This window comes from Oncorhynchus clarkii, unplaced genomic scaffold (assembly GCF_045791955.1).
Source record: "Oncorhynchus clarkii lewisi isolate Uvic-CL-2024 unplaced genomic scaffold, UVic_Ocla_1.0 unplaced_contig_5647_pilon_pilon, whole genome shotgun sequence".
Classification (NCBI taxonomy): Eukaryota; Metazoa; Chordata; class Actinopteri; order Salmoniformes; family Salmonidae; genus Oncorhynchus; species Oncorhynchus clarkii.
This window is the reverse complement of record NW_027258013.1, coordinates 117514-142264: the sequence shown is the minus strand read 5'-3', so window position 1 is coordinate 142264 and position 24751 is coordinate 117514. Positions and strand designations below refer to the sequence as shown.

The 24751-nt window shown below is 44.5% G+C and overlaps 1 protein-coding gene across 1 annotated transcript in view; it reads left to right on the top strand.

Moving 5' to 3' along the window:
* LOC139394507 (dynein axonemal heavy chain 6-like) overlaps window positions 1-24751 on the top strand; it is a 153574-nt gene that overhangs the window by 27706 nt on the left and 101117 nt on the right. The window contains exons 13-29 of the mRNA XM_071142580.1: window positions 226-377; window positions 669-821; window positions 1965-2216; window positions 2910-3038; window positions 6840-6953; window positions 8217-8360; window positions 10007-10162; window positions 14019-14069; window positions 14149-14361; window positions 14764-14944; window positions 15047-15143; window positions 15314-15542; window positions 17943-18107; window positions 18485-18595; window positions 18806-18931; window positions 19133-19288; window positions 24323-24484. Of these exons, the coding sequence (XP_070998681.1) occupies window positions 226-377; window positions 669-821; window positions 1965-2216; window positions 2910-3038; window positions 6840-6953; window positions 8217-8360; window positions 10007-10162; window positions 14019-14069; window positions 14149-14361; window positions 14764-14944; window positions 15047-15143; window positions 15314-15542; window positions 17943-18107; window positions 18485-18595; window positions 18806-18931; window positions 19133-19288; window positions 24323-24484 (2591 nt within the window). The remainder of the gene's footprint in view (window positions 1-225; window positions 378-668; window positions 822-1964; window positions 2217-2909; window positions 3039-6839; window positions 6954-8216; window positions 8361-10006; window positions 10163-14018; window positions 14070-14148; window positions 14362-14763; window positions 14945-15046; window positions 15144-15313; window positions 15543-17942; window positions 18108-18484; window positions 18596-18805; window positions 18932-19132; window positions 19289-24322; window positions 24485-24751) is intronic.

The following is a 24751-nucleotide window of genomic DNA, read 5'->3' as shown; positions in this document are numbered from 1 at the left end:
CAAGGCACTTCTTTTCAGTATATAGCTTTGAGTTTCTACAGTCAACACAAATACTACAGCAGCATATCCATGTTGTCTCAGTTCATTCAGACCTTTGGATCCAATGAGGTCCTTTAGGCATTTTCAGTATATTTCACAGTGGCAAATCAACACTCCCCCATCTCTCTTTTTTAAACGGTCTAGAGAGTCATCATGTGACTCTGTACCCTGTCCTGTTCCCTGTAGGAGTGGCGTTCTTCGCTGAGAGTCTGGAGAAGTACCACAGCGAACATAAAGAGGCCCAGGCCATCAAACAGAAGAGGCACCTGGGCCTGCTGCTGGTAGACACCACTCTGCTTAAAGGGAAGCTCCTCCCCTCACCACTACGCTGTCTGGAGGTAGGAGGAGAGGAACAGTGTTCCCAGTGTTAATCACCCCCTGCCTTTGCACTGTGGAGATCTGAAACTTATTCATTGGTATTAGCAATATGTACAAATATAAACTTCCACTTAGCCTATCAGAGGGCGAGTTTGAGCTATTACCAAATTGCTTACAAATGTCAAATCCTCTCGGTTCTCCACAAGTCCATAGGGCTTAGGATCAAGTGGTGGATTTGGGATTGGGCCGTCCATCCACCCACTGACCAACATTAACGCCTGTGCTGCCCCCCCTCCCACCCTCCCCTCCAGGCCATCAATGACATGCTCCCCCTGCTGGCCAAGAGAAAGATCGACGCCATCATCGCTGAGGCTCAGGATGCCCAGTTCAAACTGGAGTTCATCCCCTCTGCAACTACAGAGTTCGTCAACTCCCTCACCTTCCTAGAGGAGATACAGGAGCGGGTAAAAGACGGTTTTGTCTAGAAAGGATACAGCTTTTGTAAAAATTGACTTTTTCCTGGCAGGTTAGGAGAACTTACGCAGTAGGGTTAGGAAAATGAACGTAGCAGGTTAGGAGAACCTACGCAGTAGGGTTAGGAAAATGAATGTAGCAGGTTAGGAGAACCTACGCAGTAGGGTTAGGAAAATGAACGTAGCAGGTTAGGAGAACTTACGCAGTAGGGTTAGGAAAACTTACGCAGTAGGGTTAGGAAAATGAACGTAGCAGGTTAGGAGAACTTACGCAGTAGGGTTAGGAAAATGAACGTAGCAGGTTAGGAGAACTTACGCAGTAGGGTTAGGAAAATGAACGTAGCGGGTTAGGGGAACTTACGCAGTAGGGTTAAGAAAATGAACGTAGCAGGTTAGGGGAATTAGGTTAAGGTTGACGGTCACACAGAGCCATCATCTTCTTCATTCAAGAGACTGACTCCGTCCCAGAGTAGGGGACAGACCCAGAGTAGGGGACTCAGACCCAGAGTAGGGGACTCAGACCAAGAGTAGGGGACAGACCCAGAGTAGGGGACTCAGACCCAGAGTAGGGGACAGACCTAGAGTAGGGGACAGACCCAGAGTAGGGGACAGACCCAGAGTAGGGGACTCAGACCCAGAGTAGGGGACTCAGACCCAGAGTAGGGGACTCAGACCCAGAGTAGGGGACAGACCTAGAGTAGGGGACAGACCCAGAGTAGGGGACAGACCCAGAGTAGGGGACTCAGACCCAGAGTAGGGGACTCAGACACAGAGTAGGGGACTCAGACCCAGAGTAGGGGACAGACCTAGAGTAGGGGACAGACCCAGAGTAGGGGACTCAGACCCAGAGTAGGGGACTCAGACCCAGGGTAGCTGCTGACTCAGCCCCAGAGTACTTTGTCACTTTGTATCACACTGTCTAGTCATTGTTACATTACTCATTACCACACTACTGGGAAAGATGACCAAGGGAGTCAGTAGTGTTGGGTTCATGTTGTCAGGTGAAAGTCTTTCTTGGATGTTTCTGGGAAAGGACTTAGTCGAATTTCTGTTTTCAGCCAGCATGGCCCGCCTAGCAAAACATCTGGGGTAAACACTGCCAGTTCTTTCATGGCCTGTGTGTTTGTGTGTCAGATGGAGTGGCTGGACGAGCAGACAGAGACCGTGTGCCAGATGTACAAGCTGATAGACTCCTACTCCGTGCCCTGCCCTCCTGAGGACTTGGCCGTCTACGCCACCCTGAAACCCTCAGTCACCGGCGTACGCAACGCCATCGACAAGGCCGTGGGAGAGAAGGACGCCAACGTGGACAAGTTCTGTGTCCACCTCCAACGGGACATCACCGACCTCAACAAGGAGGTCAAGAGGGTCAAACAGCAGGCTCAGGTAACTAGAGGTCAAGGGTCAACGCTCAGATGCATTGTATCACATTAGCTTCAGCATCACGCTAAGAGTCAGTGTTTGTTCCCAGACAGGCTTTATAAATAACTGTGGAAAAAGCTAAGAATGTAGACATCAGTCTCTGGATATGACAGTGATTTACAACTGGGTTCCTCTTCCCCAGGTCGTTGTGCTCTAAATCAACTGACCTGAAAAGATCATTTTGTCTGTCAGAGTAGGGTAAATAGAGATGTGTATGGGTTTGATCCAGACCAGGGAGGAACAGCTTTGATGGGGTTTGGAGCCATTAAAAATCTGAACTCCACCGCCGCTGTGGCTCGCGGGTCTGCATACCCACATCCAGGGAGGGGCGGCAGGGTAGCCTAGTGGTTAGAGCGTTGGACTAGTAACCGGAAGGTTGCAAGTTCAAACCCCCGAGCTGACAAGGTACAAATCTGTTGTTCTGCCCCTGAACAGGCAGTTAACCCACTGTTCATAGGCTGTCATTGAAAATAAGAATTTGTTCTTAACTGACTTGCATAGTAAAATAAAGGTAAAATAAACATCCATACCCAAGCACGCAGGCAGAGCCGGCCCTAGCCTTTTTGGGGCCCTAGGTGACATTTTGCTGCGAGTAAAACAGTTGCCCGTCCCTGACCCATGTATAACTGTGTGAATGTGTTGATCTCTGCTCCCCAGAACAATCAGATCATGGACATCAACGCTGAGCGTCCCAAGGTCCGTCTGCTGCTGGACGAGGTCCAGGTCTCCATAGACGACCTGCAGAACCAGGCCTTCCAGTACAAGTCTTTCCAGAAGAACTTCAAGGTACCATACCATACTATACAATACCATACTATACAATACAATACAATATTCTACAGTACCATACTATACCATACAATACTATACAATACTATACAATGCAATACCATACTATACATTACCATACCATACTATACAATACCATACTATACAATACCATACTATACATTACCATACTATACCATACTATACAATACCATACTATACAGTACCATACTATACAATACTATACAATACTATACAATGCAATACCATACTATACAATACTATACAATGCAATACCATACTATACATTACCATACCATACTATACATTACCATACTATACCATACTATACAATACAATCATATACAATACCATACTATACAATAGCATACTATACGATACCATACTATACCATACTATACTATGTAATACAATATTCTACAAAACTATACCATACTATACAATACAATAACATACTATACCATGCTAAACCATACTATACAATACAATACTATACCATACTATACTATATCATACTATACAATACAATATTCTACTATACCATACTATACAACACCATACTATACCATACTATACAATACTATACAACGGCATACTATACAATACCATACTATACAATACTATACTATACAATACAATATTCTAGAATACCATACTATACGATACCATACTATACAATACAATGTTCTACAATACTATACAATACCATACTATCCTATACCATACTATACAACGGCATACTATCCTATACCATACTATACAATACCATACTATACAATACCATACTATACCATTCTATACTATGCAATGCAATATTCTACGGTGCCATACTATACCATACTATACAATACAATACCATACTATACAATACCATACTATACAATACCATACTATACCATTCTATACTATGCAATGCAATATTCTACGGTGCCATACTATACCATACTATACAATACAATACCATACTATACAATACCATACTATACCATTCTATACTATGCAATGCCATATTCTACGGTGCCATACTATACCATACTATACAATACAATACCATACTATACAATACCATACTATACATTCCCATACCATACTATACAATACCATACTATACACCATACTATACATTACCGTACTATACCATACTATACAATACTATACAATACTATACAATGCAATACCATACAATACAACATCATACTATACACAACCATACTATACAGTACCATGCTATACTATACAATACTATGCTATACACTACAGCACCATACTATACAATACAGTACCATACTATACCATACTATACAATACAATACCGTACAATACTATACCATACTATACAATACAATATTCTACACTACCATACTATACAATACCATACTATACCATGCTATAATATACACTATTCTACAATACAATAATATACAATACCATACTATACAATAGCATACTATACCATACCATACTATACGATACCATACTATACCATACTATACTATGTAATACAATATTCTACAAAACTATACCATACTATACAATACAATACCATACTATACCATGCTAAACCATACTATACAATACAATACTATACCATACTATACTATATAATACTATACAATACAATATTCTACTATACCATACTATACAACACCATACTATCCTATACCATACCATACAATACTATACAACGGCATACTATACAATACCATACTATACAATACTATACTATACAATACAATATTCTACAATACCATACTATACGATACCATACTATACAATACAATGTTCTACAATACTATACAATACCATACTATCCTATACCATACTATACAACGGCATACTATCCTATACCATACTATACAATACCATACTATACAATACCATACTATACCATTCTATACTATGCAATGCAATATTCTACGATGCCATACTATACCATACTATACAATACAATACCATACTATACAATACTATACAATAGCATACTATACCATACTATGGTATACCATACTATACTATACAATGCCATACCATACTATACAATACAATATTCTACAATACCATACTATACGATACCATACTATACCATACTATACTATGTAATACAATATTCTACAAAACTATACCATACTATACAATACAATACCATACTATACCATGCTAAACCATACTATACAATACAATTCTATACCATACTATACTATATCATACTATACAATACAATATTCTACTATACCATACTATACAACACCATACTATCCTATACCATACCATACAATACTATACAACGGCATACTATACAATACCATACTATACAATACTATACTATACAATACTATACTATACAATACCATACTATACGATACCATACTATACCATACTATGTTCTACAATACAATACTATACAATACCATACTATCCTAACCCATACTATACAACGGCATACTACCCTATACCATACTATGCAATACCATACTATACTATACTATACCATTCTATACTATGCAATGCAATATTCTACGGTGCCATACTATACCATACTATACAATACTACACAATACTATACAATGCAATACCATACTATACAATACTATACAATACTATACCATACTATACAGTACCATACTATACCATACTATACAATACAATCATATACAATACCATACTATACAATACTATACAATAGCATACTATACGATACCATACTATACCATACTATACTATGTAATACAATATTCTACAAAACTATACCATAATATACAATACAATACCATACTATACCATACTATACTATACCATACTATACCATACTATACAATACTATACTATACAATACAATATTCTAGAATACCATACTATACGATACCATACTATATACAATATTCTAGAATACCATACTATACGATACCATACTATATACAATATTCTACAATACTATACTATACTATACAATTCAATATTCTACATTACCGTACTATACCATACTATACTATACAATACCATACTATACCATACTATACTATACTATACAATACCATACTATACTATACTATACAATACCATACTATACCATACTATACAATACTATATTATACTATACAATATTCTAGAATACCATACTATACGATACCATACTATATACAATATTCTACAATACAATACTATACGATTCAATACATAGATGCAGAGTAATAGGATACAGTACGTCTTCTGACCACCAGAGGACAGTAAAACACCACTTTTCACCATTGTTCCTTGAGAGAAACACTATAGTTAAATGTAGAGTAACTTACTGTTGTGCGTTTAAGTATCTTCCCTTTGGCACTTTTTCACACCTGGATGTGCATTGATTGAGGCAATTCAGATTAGGTGTCTCTTTCAAAGGATGCCTATATTCTCTATCCCTCATTGACCCCTTTCTCCCTGGCCTTGGCACCCGTCTTGTCCACTACCCTCAAGTAGAGTCACCCCTCTCTGACTTCTAACCCCTTGCATCTGTAGGTGGAGGTGACTAAGTATGAGGCGTTAGTGGAGATGAGTGACCCCTCTCTGACCTCTAACCCCTGACCTCTGTAGGTGGAGATGATTAAGTATGAGGCGTTACTGGAGATGAGTGACCCCTCTCTGACCTCTAACCCATTGCCTCTGTAGGTGTAGGTGACTAAGTATGAGGCGTTAGTGGAGATGAGTGACCCCTCTCTGACCTCTAACCCCTGACCTCTGTAGGTGGAGGTGACTAAGTATGAGGCGTTAGAAGAGATGAGTGATCCCTCTCTGACCTCTAACCCCTTGCCTCTGTAGGTGGAGGTGACTAAGTACGAGGCGTTAGAGGAGCTGAGTGCGGAGGTGAAACTGAAACAGCTGCTGTGGGACTCTCTGGAGGAGTGGGACGCCCTGCAGGCCGGCTGGATGGAGGTACAGTATGGAAACATGCAGGGGGTTAGATATCACACACACAACACTGTGTTCCCTACCATACACTTCTGGCAAAGGGGGTTGTTCCTCTATTCTTCGCTGTCTCAAAGTCTCACCTTTTGCATTCTGACCACACTGCAAAAGTGAATACGATTTTGTCCGAAAATGAGGCGACAGCAACATATTCTGCCTGTGTGTCTTCCTTCTCAGTGTATGTAATAACAGTAGTATACTCCACGTGTCTTCTCACTGTATGTAATAACAGTAGTATACTCCACCTGTCTTCTCGCTGTATGTAATAACAGTAGTATACTCCACGTGTCTTCTCAGTGTATGTAATAACAGTAGTATACTCCACCTGTCTTCTCAGTGTATGTAATAACAGTAGTATACTGCACCTGTCTTCTCAGTGTATGCAATAACAGTAGTATATACCACCTGTCTTCTCAGTGTATGTAATAACAGTAGTATACACCACCTGTCTTCTCAGTGTATGTAATAACAGTAGTATACACCACCTGTCTTCTCAGTGTATGTAATAACAGTAGTATACACCACCTGTCTTCTCAGTGTATGTAATAACAGTAGTATACACCACCTGTCTTCTCAGTGTATGTAATAACAGTAGTATACTCCACGTGTCTTCTCAGTGTATGTAATAACAGTAGTATACTCCACGTGTCTTCTCAGTGTATGTAATAACAGTAGTATACTCCACGTGTCTTCTCAGTGTATGTAATAACAGTAGTATACTCCACGTGTCTTCTCAGTGTATGTAATAACAGCAGTATACTCCACGTGTCTTCTCAGTGTATGTAATAACAGTAGTATACAACACATGTCTTCTCAGTGTATGTAATAACAGTAGTATACTCCACGTGTCTTCTCAGTGTATGTAGTAACAGTAGTATACTCCATGTGTCTTCTCAGTGTATGTAATAACAGTAGTATACTCCACCTGTCTTCTCAGTGTATGTAATAACAGTAGTATACGCCACCTGTCTTCTCAGTGTATGTAATAACAGTAGTATACTCCACCTGTCTTCTCCGTGTATGTAATAACAGTAGTATACTCCACCTGTCTTCTCAGTGTATGTAATAACAGTAGTATACTCCACGTGTCTTCTCAGTGTATGTAATAACAGTAGTATACTCCACGTGTCTTCTCAGTGTATGTAATAACAGTAGTATACAACACGTGTCTTCTCAGTGTATGTAATAACAGTAGTATACCCCACCTGTCCTTCTCTCTCTCCCTCCCAGTGTAAGTTTGAGGAGTTGGACCCAGAGACTCTGAGTGCCCAGGTCAATAAATATGCCAAGTGTGTGAACCAGCTGGAGAAAGGCCTGCCACCCAACAGTGTGGTTCCACGACTCAAAGAGCACGTTGAGGGCATGAGAGAGAAGGTATGATGTGTGTGTTGTGTAGGATGATTCTCTCCAGTTGATGTCGATATGATGTGTGTTGTGTAGGATGATTCTCTCCAGTTGATGTCGATATGATGTGTGTTGTGTAGGATGATTCTCTCCAGTTGATGTCGATATGATGTGTGTTGTGTAGGATGATTCTCTCCAGTTGATGTCGATATGATGTGTGTTGTGTAGGATGATTCTCTCCAGTTGATGTCGATATGATGTGTGTTGTGTAGGATGATTCTCTCCAGGTGATGTCGATATGATGTGTGTTGTGTAGGATGATTCTCTCCAGTTGATGTCGATATGATGTGTGTTGTCTAGGATGATTCTCTCCAGTTGATGTCGATATGATGTGTGTTGTGTAGGATGATTCTCTCCAGGTGATTTCGATATGATGTGTGTTGTGTAGGATGATTCTCTCCAGGTGATGTCGATATGATGTGTGTTGTGTAGGATGATTCTCTCCAGTTGATGTCGATATGATGTGTGTTGTGTAGGATGATTCTCTCCAGTTGATGTCGATATGATGTGTGTTGTGTAGGATGATTCTCTCCAGTTGATGTCGATATGATGTGTGTTGTGTAGGATGATTCTCTCCAGTTGATGTCGATATGATGTGTGTTGTGTAGGAGGATTCTCTCCAGGTGATGTCGATATGATGTATGACAGAAGGTTGTTTTTTGTTACGGTCTGTAATGTACTGTATATGCATGAGTGAACAAAACATTAGGAACACTTGCTCTCTCCATGACAGACTGACCAGGTGAATCCAGGTGAAAGCTATGATCTCTTATTGATGTCAATTGTTAAGTCCACTTCAATCAGTGTAGATGAAGGGGAGGAGACGGGTTAAAGAAGGATGTTTAAGCCTTGAGACAATTGAGACATGGATTGTGTATGTGTGCCATTCAGAGTGTGAATAGGTGAGACAACAGATTTAAGTGCCTTTGAACGGGGTATGGTAGTAGGTGCCAGGTGCACCAGTTTGAGTGTGTCAAGAACTGCAACGCTGCTGGGTTTTTCATGCTCAACAGTTTCCTGTGTGTAACAAGAATGGTCCACCACCCAAAGGGCATCCAGCCAACTTGACACAACTGTGGGAAGCATTGGAGTCAACTTAGGCCAGCTTCCCTGTGGAACGCTTTCCACACCTTGTAGAGTCCATGTCCTGATCAATTGAGGCTGTTCTGAGGTCAGAAGGGCTGGCAACTCAATATTAGGAAGGTGTTGCTAATGTTTTGTACACTCAGTGTGTGTGTGTGTTACCTGGCTGTGGGTGTGTGTAACGTGTGTGTTACCTGGCTGTGGGTGTGTGTTTGTTACCTGGCTGTGGGTGTGTGTGTGTGTGTGTTACCTGGCTGTGGGTGTGTGTGTATGTTACCTGGCTGTGGGTGTGTGTGTGTGTGTTACCTGGCTGTGGCTGTGGGTGTGTGTTACCTGGCTGTGGGTGTGTGTGTGTGTGTTACCTGGCTGTGGGTGTGTGTGTGTTACCTGGCTGTGTGTGTGTGTGTGTTACCTGGCTGTGGGTGTGTGTGTGTTACCTGGCTGTGGGTGTGTGTGTGTTACCTGGCTGTGGGTGTGTGTGTGTGTTACCTGGCTGTGGGTGTGTGTAACGTGTGTGTCTTTTCTCCCTCCAGCTCCCAGTGATCACAGACCTGCGTAACCCGTGTCTGAAGGGCAGACACTGGGAGATTCTGGAGGCCGTCATAGAGGCCAGTCTCCTGGAGGAACCTCAAACTCTGGCCTCTCTGGAGGGACTCAACATCTTCAGCTACAGCGAAGCGATACAGGAGGTAACACCCTCCCTCTGCTAAGACATGGACATACAGGAGGTAACACCCTCCCTCTGCTATGACATGCACATACAGGAGGTAACACCCTCCCTCTGCTATGACATGGACATACAGGAGGTAACACCTTCCCTCTGCTATGACATGGACATACAGGAGGTAACACCCTCCCTCTGCTATGACATGGACATACAGGAGGTAACACCTTCCCTCTGCTATGACATGGACATACAGGAGGTTACATCTGGTATGACATGGACATACAGGAGGTAACATCTGCTATGACATGGACATACAGGAGGTAACACCTTCCCTCTGCTATGACATGGACATACAGGAGGTAACATCTGCTATGACATGGACATACAGGAGGTAACACCCTCCCTCTGCTATGACATGGACATACAGGAGGCAACACCCTCCCTCTGCTATGACATGGACATACAGGAGGTTACACCCTCCCTCTGCTATGACATGGACATACAGGAGGTTACACCCTCCCTCTGCTATGACATGGACATACAGGAGGTTACACCCTCCCTCTGCTATGACATGGACATACAGGAGGTTACACCCTCCCTCTGCTATGACATGGACATACAGGAGGTTACACCCTCCATCTGCTATGACATGGACATACAGGAGGTTACACCCTCCCTCTGCTATGACATGGACATACAGGAGGTTACACCCTCCCTCTGCTATGACATGGACATACAGGAGGCAACACCCTCCCTCTGCTATGACATGGACATACAGGAGGTTACACCCTCCCTCTGCTATGACATGGACATACAGGAGGTAACACCCTCCCTCTGCTATGACATGGACATACAGGAGGTTACATCTGCTATGACATGGACATACAGGAGGTAACATCTGCTATGATATGGACATACAGGAGGTACCACCCTCCCTATGCTATGACATGGACATACAGGAGGTAACACCCTCCCTCTGCTATGACATGGACATACAGGAGGTAACACACTCCCTCTGCTATGACATGGACATACAGGAGGTAACATCTGCTATGACATGGACATACAGGAGGTAACATCTGCTATGACATGGACATACAGGAGGTTACACCCTCCCTCTGCTATGACATGGACATACAGGAGGTAACACCCTCCCTCTGCTATGACATGGACATACAGGAGGTAACATCTGGTATGACATGGACATACAGGAGGTAACATCTGCTATGACATGGACATACAGGAGGTAACATCTGCTATGACATGGACATACAGGAGGTAACATCTGCTATGACATGGACATACAGGAGGTAACACCCTCCCTCTGCTATGACATGGACATACAGGAGGTAATATCTGCTATTACATGGACATACAGGAGGTAACATCTGTGATGACATGGACATACAGGAGGCAACACCCTCCCTCTACTATGACATGGACATACAGGAGGTTACACCCTCCCTCTGCTATGACATGGACATACAGGAGGTAACACCCTCCCTCTGCTATGACATGGACATACAGGAGGTAACATCTGCTATGACATGGACATACAGGAGGTAACATCTGCTATGACATGGACATACAGGAGGTAACATCTGCTATGACATGGACATACAGGAGGCAACACCCTCCCTCTGCTATGACATGGACATACAGGAGGCAACACCCTCCCTCTGCTATGACATGGACATACAGGAGGTAACATCTGCTATGACATGGACATACAGGAGGTAACATCTGCTATGACATGGACATACAGGAGGTAACACCTTCCCTCTGCTATGACATGGACATACAGGAGGTAACACCCTCCCTCTGCTATGACATGGACATACAGGAGGTAACATCTGCTATGACATGGACATACAGGAGGTTACACCCTCCCTCTGCTATGACATGGACATACAGGAGGGGCCACCCTTCCTCTGCTATGACATGGACATACAGGAGGGACCACCCACCATCTGCTATGACATGGACATACAGGAGGTTACACCCTCCCTCTGCTATGACATGGACATACAGGAGGTAACATCTGCTATGACATGGACATACAGGAGGTACCACCCTCCCTCTGCTATGACATGGACATACAGGAGGTAACACCCTCCCTCTTCTATGACATGGACATACAGGAGGTTACACCCTCCCTCTGCTATGACATGGACATACAGGAGGTAACATCTGCTATGACATGGACATCCAGGAGGTAACATCTGCTATGACATGGACATACAGGAGGTAACATCTGCTATGACATGGACATACAGGAGGTTACACCCTCCCTCTGCTATGACATGGACATACAGGAGGTAACACCCTCCCTCTGCTATGACATGGACATACAGGAGGTAACACCCTCCCTCTGCTATGACATGGACATACAGGAGGTAACACCCTCCCTCTGCTATGACATGGACATACAGGAGTTAACATCTGGTATGACATGGACATACAGGAGGTAACATCTGCTATGACATGGACATACAGGAGGTAACATCTGCTATGGCATGGACATACAGGAGGTAACATCTGCTATGACATGGACATACAGGAGGGACCACCCTCCCTCTGCTATGACATGGACATACAGGAGGGACCACCCTCCCTCTGCTATGACATGGACATACAGGAGGTTACACCCTCCCTCTGCTATGACATGGACATACAGGAGGTAACCTCTGCTATGACATGGACATACATGAGGTAACACCCTCCCTCTGCTAAGACATGGACATACAGGAGGTAACATCTGCTATGACATGGACATACAGGAGGTAACACCCTCCCTCTGCTAAGACATGGGCATACAGGAGGTAACATCTGCTATGACATGGACATACAGGAGGTAACATCTGCTATGACATGGACATACAGGAGGTTACACCCTCCCTCTGCTATGACATGGACATACAGGAGGTAACACCCTCCCTCTGCTATGACATGGACATACAGGAGGTAACACCCTCCCTCTGCTATGACATGGACATACAGGAGGTAACACCCTCCCTCTGCTATGACATGGACATACAGGAGTTAACATCTGGTATGACATGGACATACAGGAGGTAACATCTGCTATGACATGGACATACAGGAGGTAACATCTGCTATGGCATGGACATACAGGAGGTAACATCTGCTATGACATGGACATACAGGAGGGACCACCCTCCCTCTGCTATGACATGGACATACAGGAGGGACCACCCTCCCTCTGCTATGACATGGACATACAGGAGGTTACACCCTCCCTCTGCTATGACATGGACATACAGGAGGTAACCTCTGCTATGACATGGACATACATGAGGTAACACCCTCCCTCTGCTAAGACATGGACATACAGGAGGTAACATCTGCTATGACATGGACATACAGGAGGTAACACCCTCCCTCTGCTAAGACATGGGCATACAGGAGGTAACATCTGCTATGACATGGACATACAGGAGGTAACATCTGCTATGACATGGACATACAGGAGGTAACACCCTCCCTCTGCTAAGACATGGACATACAGGAGGTAACATCTGCTATGACATGGACATACAGGAGGTAACACCCTCCCTCTGCTAAGACATGGGCATACAGGAGGTAACATCTGCTATGACATGGACATACAGGAGGTGCCCTCTGCTATGACATGGACATACAGGAGGTAACATCTGCTATGACATGGACATACAGGAGGTAACATCTGCTATGACATGGACATACAGGAGGTAACATCTGTTATGACATGGACATACAGGAGGGACCAACCACAGACTTGTTGATGTAGTTGTATCCATTCCGTTGTAGCAGGTGAACCAGGCCAAACAGAAGCAGTACAGTAAACTGTTTGACCCAGTCTGGTTCTCCTCTTCCAGGTGTCAGGACAGGCTTCAGGAGAGGCATCGCTGGAGACCATCCTTAAAAAGGTAGGAAAGACCCAGGAAGAACATGTTGTAGTTCTACTTCCTGTAATTCCTATTGTCTAAACTCAACCCCACTGTGTAGGTTGAGGATTCCTGGAAGACCACGGAGTTTCCGGTTCTCTCTCACCGGGACTCTAAAGACCTTTTCATCCTGGGAGGAACTGATGACATTCAGGTGCTGCTGGATGACAGTACCATCAACATGGCCACGGTGGCGTCCTCTCGCTACGTCGGCCCCATCAAGACCAGAGTAGACGAGTGGCAGAGGCAGCTAAACCTCTTCAGCCAGACACTGGTGAGACCGAGACTAATCACATTAATTTACTGTTTTGGCTAAACTCAAGGTGAGAGACTAGAGACCAGATCAAATGGATGGGACTGTGTGATGATGCTGTTTTACACGTCAAATGGTCATGTATCAAATGAAAATGGTCATGTATCAAATGCTAGGTAATTCTCTCCTCCTTCTCCCCCTCTACCCTTCTAATCCTATCCCTCTTTCTCTCACTGATGTACCTCTCTCTCTCGCTCTCTCGCTCTCGCTCTCTCGCTCTCTCGCTCTCGCTCTCTCGCTCTCTCGCTCTCTCGCTCTCTCGCTCTCGCTCTCTCGCTCTCTCGCTCTCTCGCTCTCTCGCTCTCCCTCTCTCGCTCTCTCGCGCTCTCGCGCCCTCCCTCCCTCCCTCCCTCCCTCCTGTAGGAAGAGTGGCTGACGTGTCAGCGTAACTGGCTGTATCTGGAGAGTATCTTCAGTGCTCCAGACATCCAGAGACAGCTTCCTGCTGAAGCCAAGATGTTCCTCCAGGTGGACAAGTCCTGGAAGGAGATTATGAGGAAGGTCAACAGGCTTCCCAATGCTCTGAGGGCTGCTACACAGCCAGGTAACTAACTCTCTCTCTCACACACACACTCACACACTCAGAGAGAGAGAGGGGTATCACCCCCCCCCCCTCCCCTCCCCTGTTCTCTTTGTCTCTCTACAGGTCTGCTGGAGATCTTCCAGAACAACAACGCCCTGCTAGACCAGATCCAGAAGTGTCTGGAGGCCTACCTGGAGTCCAAGAGAGTCATCTTCCCCAGGTACTCTGCTGTCTGCATGTATCTCTCTAGGACCAGGATTGGTGGTCAACGTCTGAACCACTTGGTTAATCTGCTGATGTCATGTCTCACTGTGTTGTGATGTTCCCTGTGGTGAAATGTTGGAAGACACTTCATGAATCAACGCGTCCGTCTCTCGGTACCGTTCCCAGGTTCTACTTCCTGTCCAACGATGAGCTCCTGGAGATCTTGGCTCAGACCAGGAACCCCCAGGCTGTTCAGCCCCACCTCAGGAAGTGTTTTGATGCTATCGCCCGCCTGGAGTTCGCCCTGCTGCCCCCTCCGCCCCCCGGCGCCATGACAACGCAGCCTGCAGACGGAGAGCAGGAGAAGGTCTACAGCAACGACATTCTGGCCATGGTATCACCTGAAGGAGAAAAGGTAGGTAATATACTGGTCATGGTCTCACCTGAAGGAGAGAAGGTAATATACTGGTCATGGTCTCACCTGAAGTAGAGAAGGTAATAAACTGGTCATGGTCTCACCTGAAGTAGAGAAGGTAATAAACTGGTCATGGTCTCACCTGAAGTAGAGAAGGTAATATACTGGTCATGGTCTCACCTGAGAGAGCGAAGGTAGGTAATATACTGGTCATGGTCTCACCTGAAGGAGAGAAGGTAATATACTGGTCATGGTCTCACCTGAAGGAGAGAAGGTAATATACTGGTCATGGTCTCACCTGAAGTAGAGAAGGTAATAAACTGGTCATGGTCTCACCTGAAGTAGAGAAGGTAATAAACTGGTCATGGTCTCACCTGAAGGAGAGAAAGTAGGTAATATACTGGTCATGGTCTCACCTGAAGGAGAGAGAAGGTAGGTAATATACTGGTCATGGTCTCACCTGAGAGAGAGAAGGTAGGTAATATACTGGTCATGGTCTCACCTGAAGGAGAGAGAAGGTAGGTAATATACTGGTCATGGTCTCACCTGAAGGAGAGAGAAGGTAGGTAATATACTGGTCATGGTCTCACCTGAGAGAGAGAAGGTAGGTAATATACTGGTCATGGTCTCACCTGAGAGAGAGAAGGTAGGTAATATACTGGTCATGGTCTCACCTGAAGGAGAGAGAAGGTAGGTAATATACTGGTCATGGTCTCACCTGAGAGAGAGAGAAGGTAGGTAATATACTGGTCATGGTCTCACCTGAAGGAGAGAGAAGGTAGGTAATATACTGGTCATGGTCTCACCTGAGAGAGAGAGAAGGTAGGTAATATACTGGTCATGGTCTCACCTGAAGGAGAGAGAAGGTAGGTAATATACTGGTCATGGTCTCACCTGAGAGAGAGAGAAGGTAGGTAATATACTGGTTATGGTCTCACCTGAGAGAGAGAGAAGGTAGGTAATATACTGGTCATGGTCTCACCTGAGAGAGAGAGAAGGTAGGTAATATACTGGTCATGGTCTCACCTGAAGTAGAGAAGGTAATAAACTGGTCATGGTCTCACCTGAAGTAGAGAAGGTAATAAACTGGTCATGGTCTCACCTGAAGTAGAGAAGGTAATAAACTGGTCATGGTCTCACCTGAAGTAGAGAAGGTAATATACTGGTCATGGTCTCACCTGAGAGAGCGAAGGTAGGTAATATACTGGTCATGGTCTCACCTGAAGTAGAGAAGGTAATAAACTGGTCATGGTCTCACCTGAGAGAGAGAAGGTAGGTAATATACTGGTCATGGTCTCACCTGAAGGAGAGAAGGTAATATACTGGTCATGGTCTCACCTGAAGTAGAGAAGGTAATAAACTGGTCATGGTCTCACCTGAAGTAGAGAAGGTAATAAACTGGTCATGGTCTCACCTGAAGGAGAGAAAGTAGGTAATATACTGGTCATGGTCTCACCTGAAGGAGAGAGAAGATAGGTAATATACTGGTCATGGTCTCACCTGAAGTAGAGAAGGTAATAAACTGGTCATGGTCTCACCTGAAGTAGAGAAGGTAATAAACTGGTCATGGTCTCACCTGAAGGAGAGAAAGTAGGTAATATACTGGTCATGGTCTCACCTGAAGGAGAGAGAAGATAGGTAATATACTGGTCATGGTCTCACCTGAGAGAGAGAAGGTAGGTAATATACTGGTCATGGTCTCACCTGAAGGAGAGAGAAGGTAGGTAATATACTGGTCATGGTCTCACCTGAAGGAGAGAGAAGGTAGGTAATATACTGGTCATGGTCTCACCTGAAGGAGAGAGAAGGTAGGTAATATACTGGTCATGGTCTCACCTGAAGGAGAGAGAAGGTAGGTAATATACTGGTCATGGTCTCACCTGAGAGAGAGAAGGTAGGTAATATACTGGTCATGGTCTCACCTGAGAGAGAGAAGGTAGGTAATATACTGGTCATGGTCTCACCTGAGAGAGAGAAGGTAGGTAATATACTGGTCATGGTCTCACCTGAGAGAGAGAAGGTAGGTAATATACTGGTCATGGTCTCACCTGAAGGAGAGGAGACCTCCCTGTCTTTCTCTCTGTTGATTATTTCACTGTCACTGCAGATGGATCTTCAGATGTCAAGATGGACGTAACAAAGTTTTTAATGAAAATGTTATCCTTGACTTCCATTACAATATTTGGTGTGTGTGTATTTGTGTGTGTTCATTCTGTGTGTGTGTATTTGTGTGTGTTCATTCTGTGTGTGTGTATTTGTGTGTGTTCATTCTGTGTGTGTGTATTTGTGTGTGTTCGTTCTGTGTGTGTGTATTTGTGTGTGTTCATTCTGTGTGTGTGTATTTGTGTGTGTTCATTCTGTGTGTGTGTATTTGTGTGTGTTCATTCTGTGTGTGTGTAGGTGGGCCTGGCTAAAGGTCTGAAGGCGCGTGGTAACGTAGAGGACTGGCTGGGTAAAGTAGAGGAGGCCATGTTCTCTTCCCTCCGCCGCCTCAGCAAGGCCTCCATCGCTGACTACCAGAGTAAAGAACGAGAGGAGTGGGTGGTGGCTGGACACCCCTCACAGGTACACACACACACACACACACACACACACACACACATACACACACACACACACACACACACACTAACCTCCATCGCTGACTACCAGAGTAAAGAACGAGAGGAGTGGGTGGTGGCTGGACACCCCTCACAGGTACACACACACACACACACACACACACACACACACACACACACTAACCTCCATCGCTGACTACCAGAGTAAACAACGAGAGTAGTTGAGTTGCTTCTGAAAAAATGAATGAATTCCTATTGTATGTTTATCATGTGTTGTAAACCTGGTGTCTGTAAGAGGTTAATGTCCAGCTGCAGTGTTCCTCTGTGTCCACCAGGTGGTGTTAACTATCAGGTGTCTGTGTGTCCCTCTGTGTCCACCAGGTGGTGTTAACCATCAGTCAGTTGATGTGGTGCAGAGACCTGGACGGCTGTCTGGAGGGAGACCACGACCACTTCATGGCCCTGCAGGACTTTGAATATGTCAACATTGATGTACGACCGTCCACAATGACTGTTTTCAACAGCCTACAGTGGTGACAACACCTTGGAACAGAGATGTTTATCTTCATAGAAATACTTTTGTTTTTTATCATTTGATGATTCTCCTCGTGTCTGTCGGTCTGCTTGTCTGTCTGCTTGTCTGTCTGCCTGCCTCCCTCCCTACTTGTCTGTCTGTCTATCTATCTGTCTGTCTGTCTATAGAGGCTGAATGCCCTAGCAGCCCTGGTTCGAGGCCAACTCCCCACCCTGCACCGTAACATCATCACAGCTCTCATCACCGTAGACGTGCACGCCAGGGACATTGTCACAGACCTCGTGGCCCGGAAGGTACTGTAAGGCCTGCAAACCACCCACTGCATCATGGGAAGTGTAGTTCATTCAAAACAGATAGTTTTACATAAATCCAACTTGTCTGATCAAAAATAACAGTTTATGTCCTGTTTATTTGGCCTTGACCTTGATTAGTGACCAAGGCTGTGTGTGTGTTTGTGTGTGTGTGTGTGTGTGTGTGTGTGTGTGTGTGTGTAGGTTGACTCCAGCAGTAACTTCGAGTGGCAGAGACAGCTGCGTTACTACTGGGACTTGGACCTAGATAACTGTGTGGCCAGGATGGCTCTGTCCACCTACATCTATGGATATGAATACCTGGGGGCCTGCCCTCGCCTCGTCATCACCCCACTCACGGTAACACACACACACACACGCACGCATGCACGCACGCACGCACACGCACACGCACACGCACACACACACACAGACAGTGACAAACAATGTATCAAAGCAACAGTCTAAGACATTGCAGATGGTATCCTTCTGTGCATGATTGTCTTGGTGTGTGTGTGTGTGTGTGTGTGTGTGTGTGTGTGTGTGTGTGCACCTGCACTTCGGGACATTTTCCCTCATCAGACTGCATGGGGAAATCAGAAAAGCACTACGTGGGGAAATATGTGTCAGGATGCCTTGATTAACATGCCCATGTTCCTCCGTGTCTCAAAGTTAAACAAGTCCAAATATATTTTATATTTGAGATTCTTCAAAGTAGCCACCCTTTGCCTTGATGACAGCTTTGCCCACTCTTGGCATTCTCTCAACCAGCTTCACCTGGAATGATTTTCCAACAGTCTTGAAGGAGTTCCCACATATGCTGAGCACTTGTTGGCTGCTCTTCACTCTGCGGTCTAACTCATCCCAAACCATCTCAATTGGGTTGAGGTCGGGTGATTGTGGAGGTCAAGGTCATCTGATGCAGCACTTCATCACTCTCCTTCTTGGTCAAATAGCTCTTACACAGCCTGGAGGTGTGTTGGGTCATTGTCCTGTTGAAAAACAAATGATAGTCCTACTAAGCTCAAACCAGATGGGATGGCGTATCGCTGCAGAATGTGGTGGTAGCCATGCTGGTTAAGTGTGCCTTGAATTCTAAGTAAATCACAGACAGTTTCACCAGCAAAGCACCCCCACAGCATCACACCTCTTCCTCCGTGCTTCACTGTGGGAACCACACATGCAGAGATCATCCGTTCAACTATCCTGCGTCTCACAAAGACATGACGGTTGGAACCAAAAATCTCAAATTTGGACTCATCAGACCAAAGGACAGATTTCCACCAGTCTAATGTCCATTGATCATGTTTATTGGCCCAAGCAAGTCTCTTTTTCTTATTGGTGTCCTTTTAGTAGTGGTTTCTTTCCAGCAATTCAACCACAAAGGCCTGATTTACGCAGTCTCCTCTGAACAGTTGATGTTGAGATGTCTGTTACTTGAACTATGTGAAGCATTTATTTGGGTTGCACTTTCTGAGGCTGGTAACTCTAATGAACTTATCCTCTGTAGCAGAGGTAACTCTGGGTCTTCCTTTCCTGTGGCGGTCCTCATGAGAGCCAGTTAACTCTAATGAACTTATCCTCTGCAGCAGAGGTAACTCTGGGTCTTCCTTTCCTGTGGCGGTCCTCATGAGAGCCAGTTAACTCTAATGAACTTGTCCTCTGTAGCAGAGGTAACTCTGGGTCTTCCTTTCCTGTGGCGGTCCTCATGAGAGCCAGTTAACTCTAATGAACTTATCCTCTGCAGCAGAGGTAACTCTGGGTCTTCCTTTCCTGTGGCGGTCCTCATGAGAGCCAGTTAACTCTAATGAACTTATCCTCTGCAGCAGAGGTAACTCTGGGTCTTCCTTTCCTGTGGCGGTCCTCATGAGAGCCAGTTAACTCTAATGAACTTATCCTCTGCAGCAGAGGTAACTCTGGGTCTTCCTTTCCTGTGGCAGTCCTCATGAGAGCCAGTTAACTCTAATGAACTTATCCTCTGCAGCAGAGGTAACTCTGGGTCTTCCTTTCCTGTGGCGGTCCTCATGAGAGCCAGTTAACTCTAATGAACTTGTCCTCTGTAGCAGAGGTAACTCTGGGTCTTCCTTTCCTGTGGCGGTCCTCACGAGAGCCAGTTTCATCATCGCTTTTGCGACTGCACTTGAAGAAACTTTCAAAGTTCTTAATTTTCCTGATTGACTGACCTTCATGTCTTAAAGTAATGATGGACTGTAGTTTCTCTTTGCTTATTTGAGCTGTTCTTGCCATAATATGGACTTGGTCTTTCACAAAAACAGGGCTATCTTCTGTATACCACCCCTAATTTGTCACAACACAACTGATTAGCTCAAATGCATTAAGAAGGAAAGAAATTCCACAACCCCGTTTTGTCTCTGTAGGATCTCTCCATCCATTAATCCCGTTGTATGTCTCTCTAGGATCTCTCTAGGATCTCTCTAGTATCTCTCCATCCATTAACCCATTGTGTCTCTCTAGGATCTCTCTATGATCTCTCTAGTATCTCTCCATCCATTAACCCATTGTGTCTCTCTAGGATCTCTCTATGATCTCTCTAGGATCTCTCCATCCATTAACCCATTGTGTCTCTCTAGGATCTCTCTAGGATCTCTCCATCTATTAACCTGTTGTCTCTCTCTAGGATCTCTCCATCCATTAACCTGTTGTCTCTCTCTAGGATCTCTCCATCCATTAACCCGTTGCATGTCTCTCTAGGATCTCTCCATCCATTAACCCGTTGCATGTCTCTCTAGGATCTCTCCATCCATTAACCTGTTGTATGTCTCTCTCTAGGATCTCTCCATCCATTAACCCGCTGTATGTATCTCTCTAGGATCTCTCCATCCATTAACCTGTTGTCTCTCTCTAGGATCTCTCCATCCATTAACCTGTTGTCTCTCTCTAGGATCTCTCCATCTATTAACCTGTTGTCTCTCTCTAGGATCTCTCCATCCATTAACCTGTTGTCTCTCTCTAGGATCTCTCCATCCATTTACCTGTTGTCTCTCTCTAGGATCTCTCCATCCATTAACCTGTTGTCGCTCTCTAGGATCTCTCCATTCATTAACCTGTTGTCGCTCTCTAGGATCTCTCCATCCATTAACCTGTTGTCTCTCTCTAGGATCTCTCCATCCATTAACCTGTTGTCTCTCTCTAGGATCTCTCCATCTATTAACCTGTTGTCTCTCTCTAGGATCTCTCCATCCATTAACCTGTTGTCTCTCTCTAGGATCTCTCCATCCATTAACCTGTTGTATGTCTCTAGGATCTCTCCATCCATTAACCTGTTGTCTCTCTCTAGGATCTCTCCATCTATTAACCTGTTGTCTCTCTCTAGGATCTCTCCATCCATTAACCTGTTGTCTCTCTCTAGGATCTCTCCATCCATTTACCTTTTGTCTCTCTCTAGGATCTCTCCATCCATTAACCTGTTGTCTCTCTCTAGGATCTCTCCATCCATTAACCTGTTGTATGTCTCTCTCTAGGATCTCTCCATCCATTAACCTGTTGTATGTATCTCTCTAGGATCTCTCCATCTTTAACCAGTTGTATGTCTCTCTCTAGGATCTCTCCATCCATTAACCTGTTGTCGCTCTCTAGGATCTCTCCATTCATTAACCTGTTGTCGCTCTCTAGGATCTCTCCATCCATTAACCTGTTGTCTCTCTCTAGGATCTCTCCATCCATTAACCTGTTGTCTCTCTCTAGGATCTCTCCATCCATTAACCTGTTGTCTCTCTCTAGGATCTATCCATCCATTAACCTGTTGTCTTTCTCTAGGATCTCTCCATCCATTAACCTGTTGTATGTCTCTAGGATCTCTCCATCCATTAACCTGTTGTATGTATCTCTCTAGGATCTCTCCATCTTTAACCTGTTGTATGTCTCTCTCTAGGATCTCTCCATCCATTAACCTGTTGTCGCTCTCTAGGATCTCTCCATTCATTAACCTGTTGTCGCTCTCTAGGATCTCTCCATCCATTAACCTGTTGTCTCTCTCTAGGATCTCTCCATCCATTAACCTGTTGTCTCTCTCTAGGATCTCTCCATCTATTAACCTGTTGTCTCTCTCTAGGATCTCTCCATCCATTAACCTGTTGTCTCTCTCTAGGATCTCTCCATCCATTTACCTGTTGTCTCTCTCTAAGATCTCTCCATCCATTAACCTGTTGTCTCTCTCTAGGATCTCTCCATCCATTAACCTGTTGTCTCTCTCTAGGATCTCTCCATCTATTAACCTGTTGTCTCTCTCTAGGATCTCTCCATCCATTAACCTGTTGTCTCTCTCTAGGATCTCTCCATCCATTTACCTGTTGTCTCTCTCTAGGATCTCTCCATCCATTAACCTGTTGTCTCTCTCTAGGATCTCTCCATCCATTAACCTGTTGTATGTCTCTCTCTAGGATCTCTCCATCCATTAACCTGTTGTATGTATCTCTCTAGGATCTCTCCATCTTTAACCAGTTGTATGTCTCTCTCTAGGATCTCTCCATCCATTAACCTGTTGTCGCTCTCTAGGATCTCTCCATTCATTAACCTGTTGTCGCTCTCTAGGATCTCTCCATCCATTAACCTGTTGTCTCTCTCTAGGATCTCTCCATCCATTAACCTGTTGTCTCTCTCTAGGATCTCTCCATCCATTAACCTGTTGTCTCTCTCTAGGATCTATCCATCCATTAACCTGTTGTCTTTCTCTAGGATCTCTCCATCCATTAACCTGTTGTATGTCTCTAGGATCTCTCCATCCATTAACCTGTTGTCTCTCTCTAGGATCTCTCCATTCATTAACCCGCTGTATGTGTCTCTCTAGGATCTCTGTAGAATCTCTCCATTCATTAACCTGTAGGATCTCTCTAGGATCTCTCCATCCATTAACCCGCTGTATGTGTCTCTCTAGGATCTCTGTAGGATCTCTCTAGGATCTCTCCATTCATTAACCTGTAGGATCTCTCTAGGATCTCTCCATACATTAACCTGTTGTATCTCTCTAGGATCTCTCCATCCATTAACCTGTTGTATCTCTCTAGGATCTCTCCATCCATTAACCTGTTGTATGTCTCTCTCTAGGATCTCTCCATCCATTAACCCGTTGTATGTGTCTCTCTAGGATCTCTCCATCCATTAACCTGTTGTATCTCTCTAGGATCTCTCTAGGATCTCTCCATTCATTAACCTGTTGTCTCTCTCTAGGATCTCTCTAGGATCTCTCCATCCATTAACCTGTTGTATGTCTCTCTCTAGGATCTCTCCATCCATTAACCTGTTGTATGTCTCTCTCTAGGATCTCTCCATTCATTAACCTGTTGTATGTCTCTCTCTAGGATCTCTCCATTCATTAACCTGTTGTATGTCTCTCCCTAGGATCTCTCCACCCATTAACCTGTTGTATGTCTCTAGGATCGTTGCTACCTGTGTCTGATGGGGGCTCTTCAGTTAGACCTTGGTGGGGCTCCAGCAGGCCCAGCTGGAACAGGGAAGACGGAGACCACTAAGGACCTGGCCAAGGCTCTGTCCATCCAGTGTGTCGTCTTCAACTGTTCTGATGGACTGGACTACAAGGTACTGATTAGACTGACCAGCACAGAACCTTCTATTCCAGGGTTTCCCAATCTCAGTCCTGCCCCGGCACTGCACGGCTGAGTCAAATAATCAGAGCCTGATGATGAGTTGGTTATTTCAATCAGCTGTGTAGTGCTAGGGCAAGAACCAAACCGAGTTTGGGGAACCCTGTTCTCTCCCCCTCTTCCTTTATCCTTCTAATCCTAACCCTCTGTCTCTCTCTCTCCTATTGTCTTTGTTTTACCCAGACACTAACACTAGGGGACA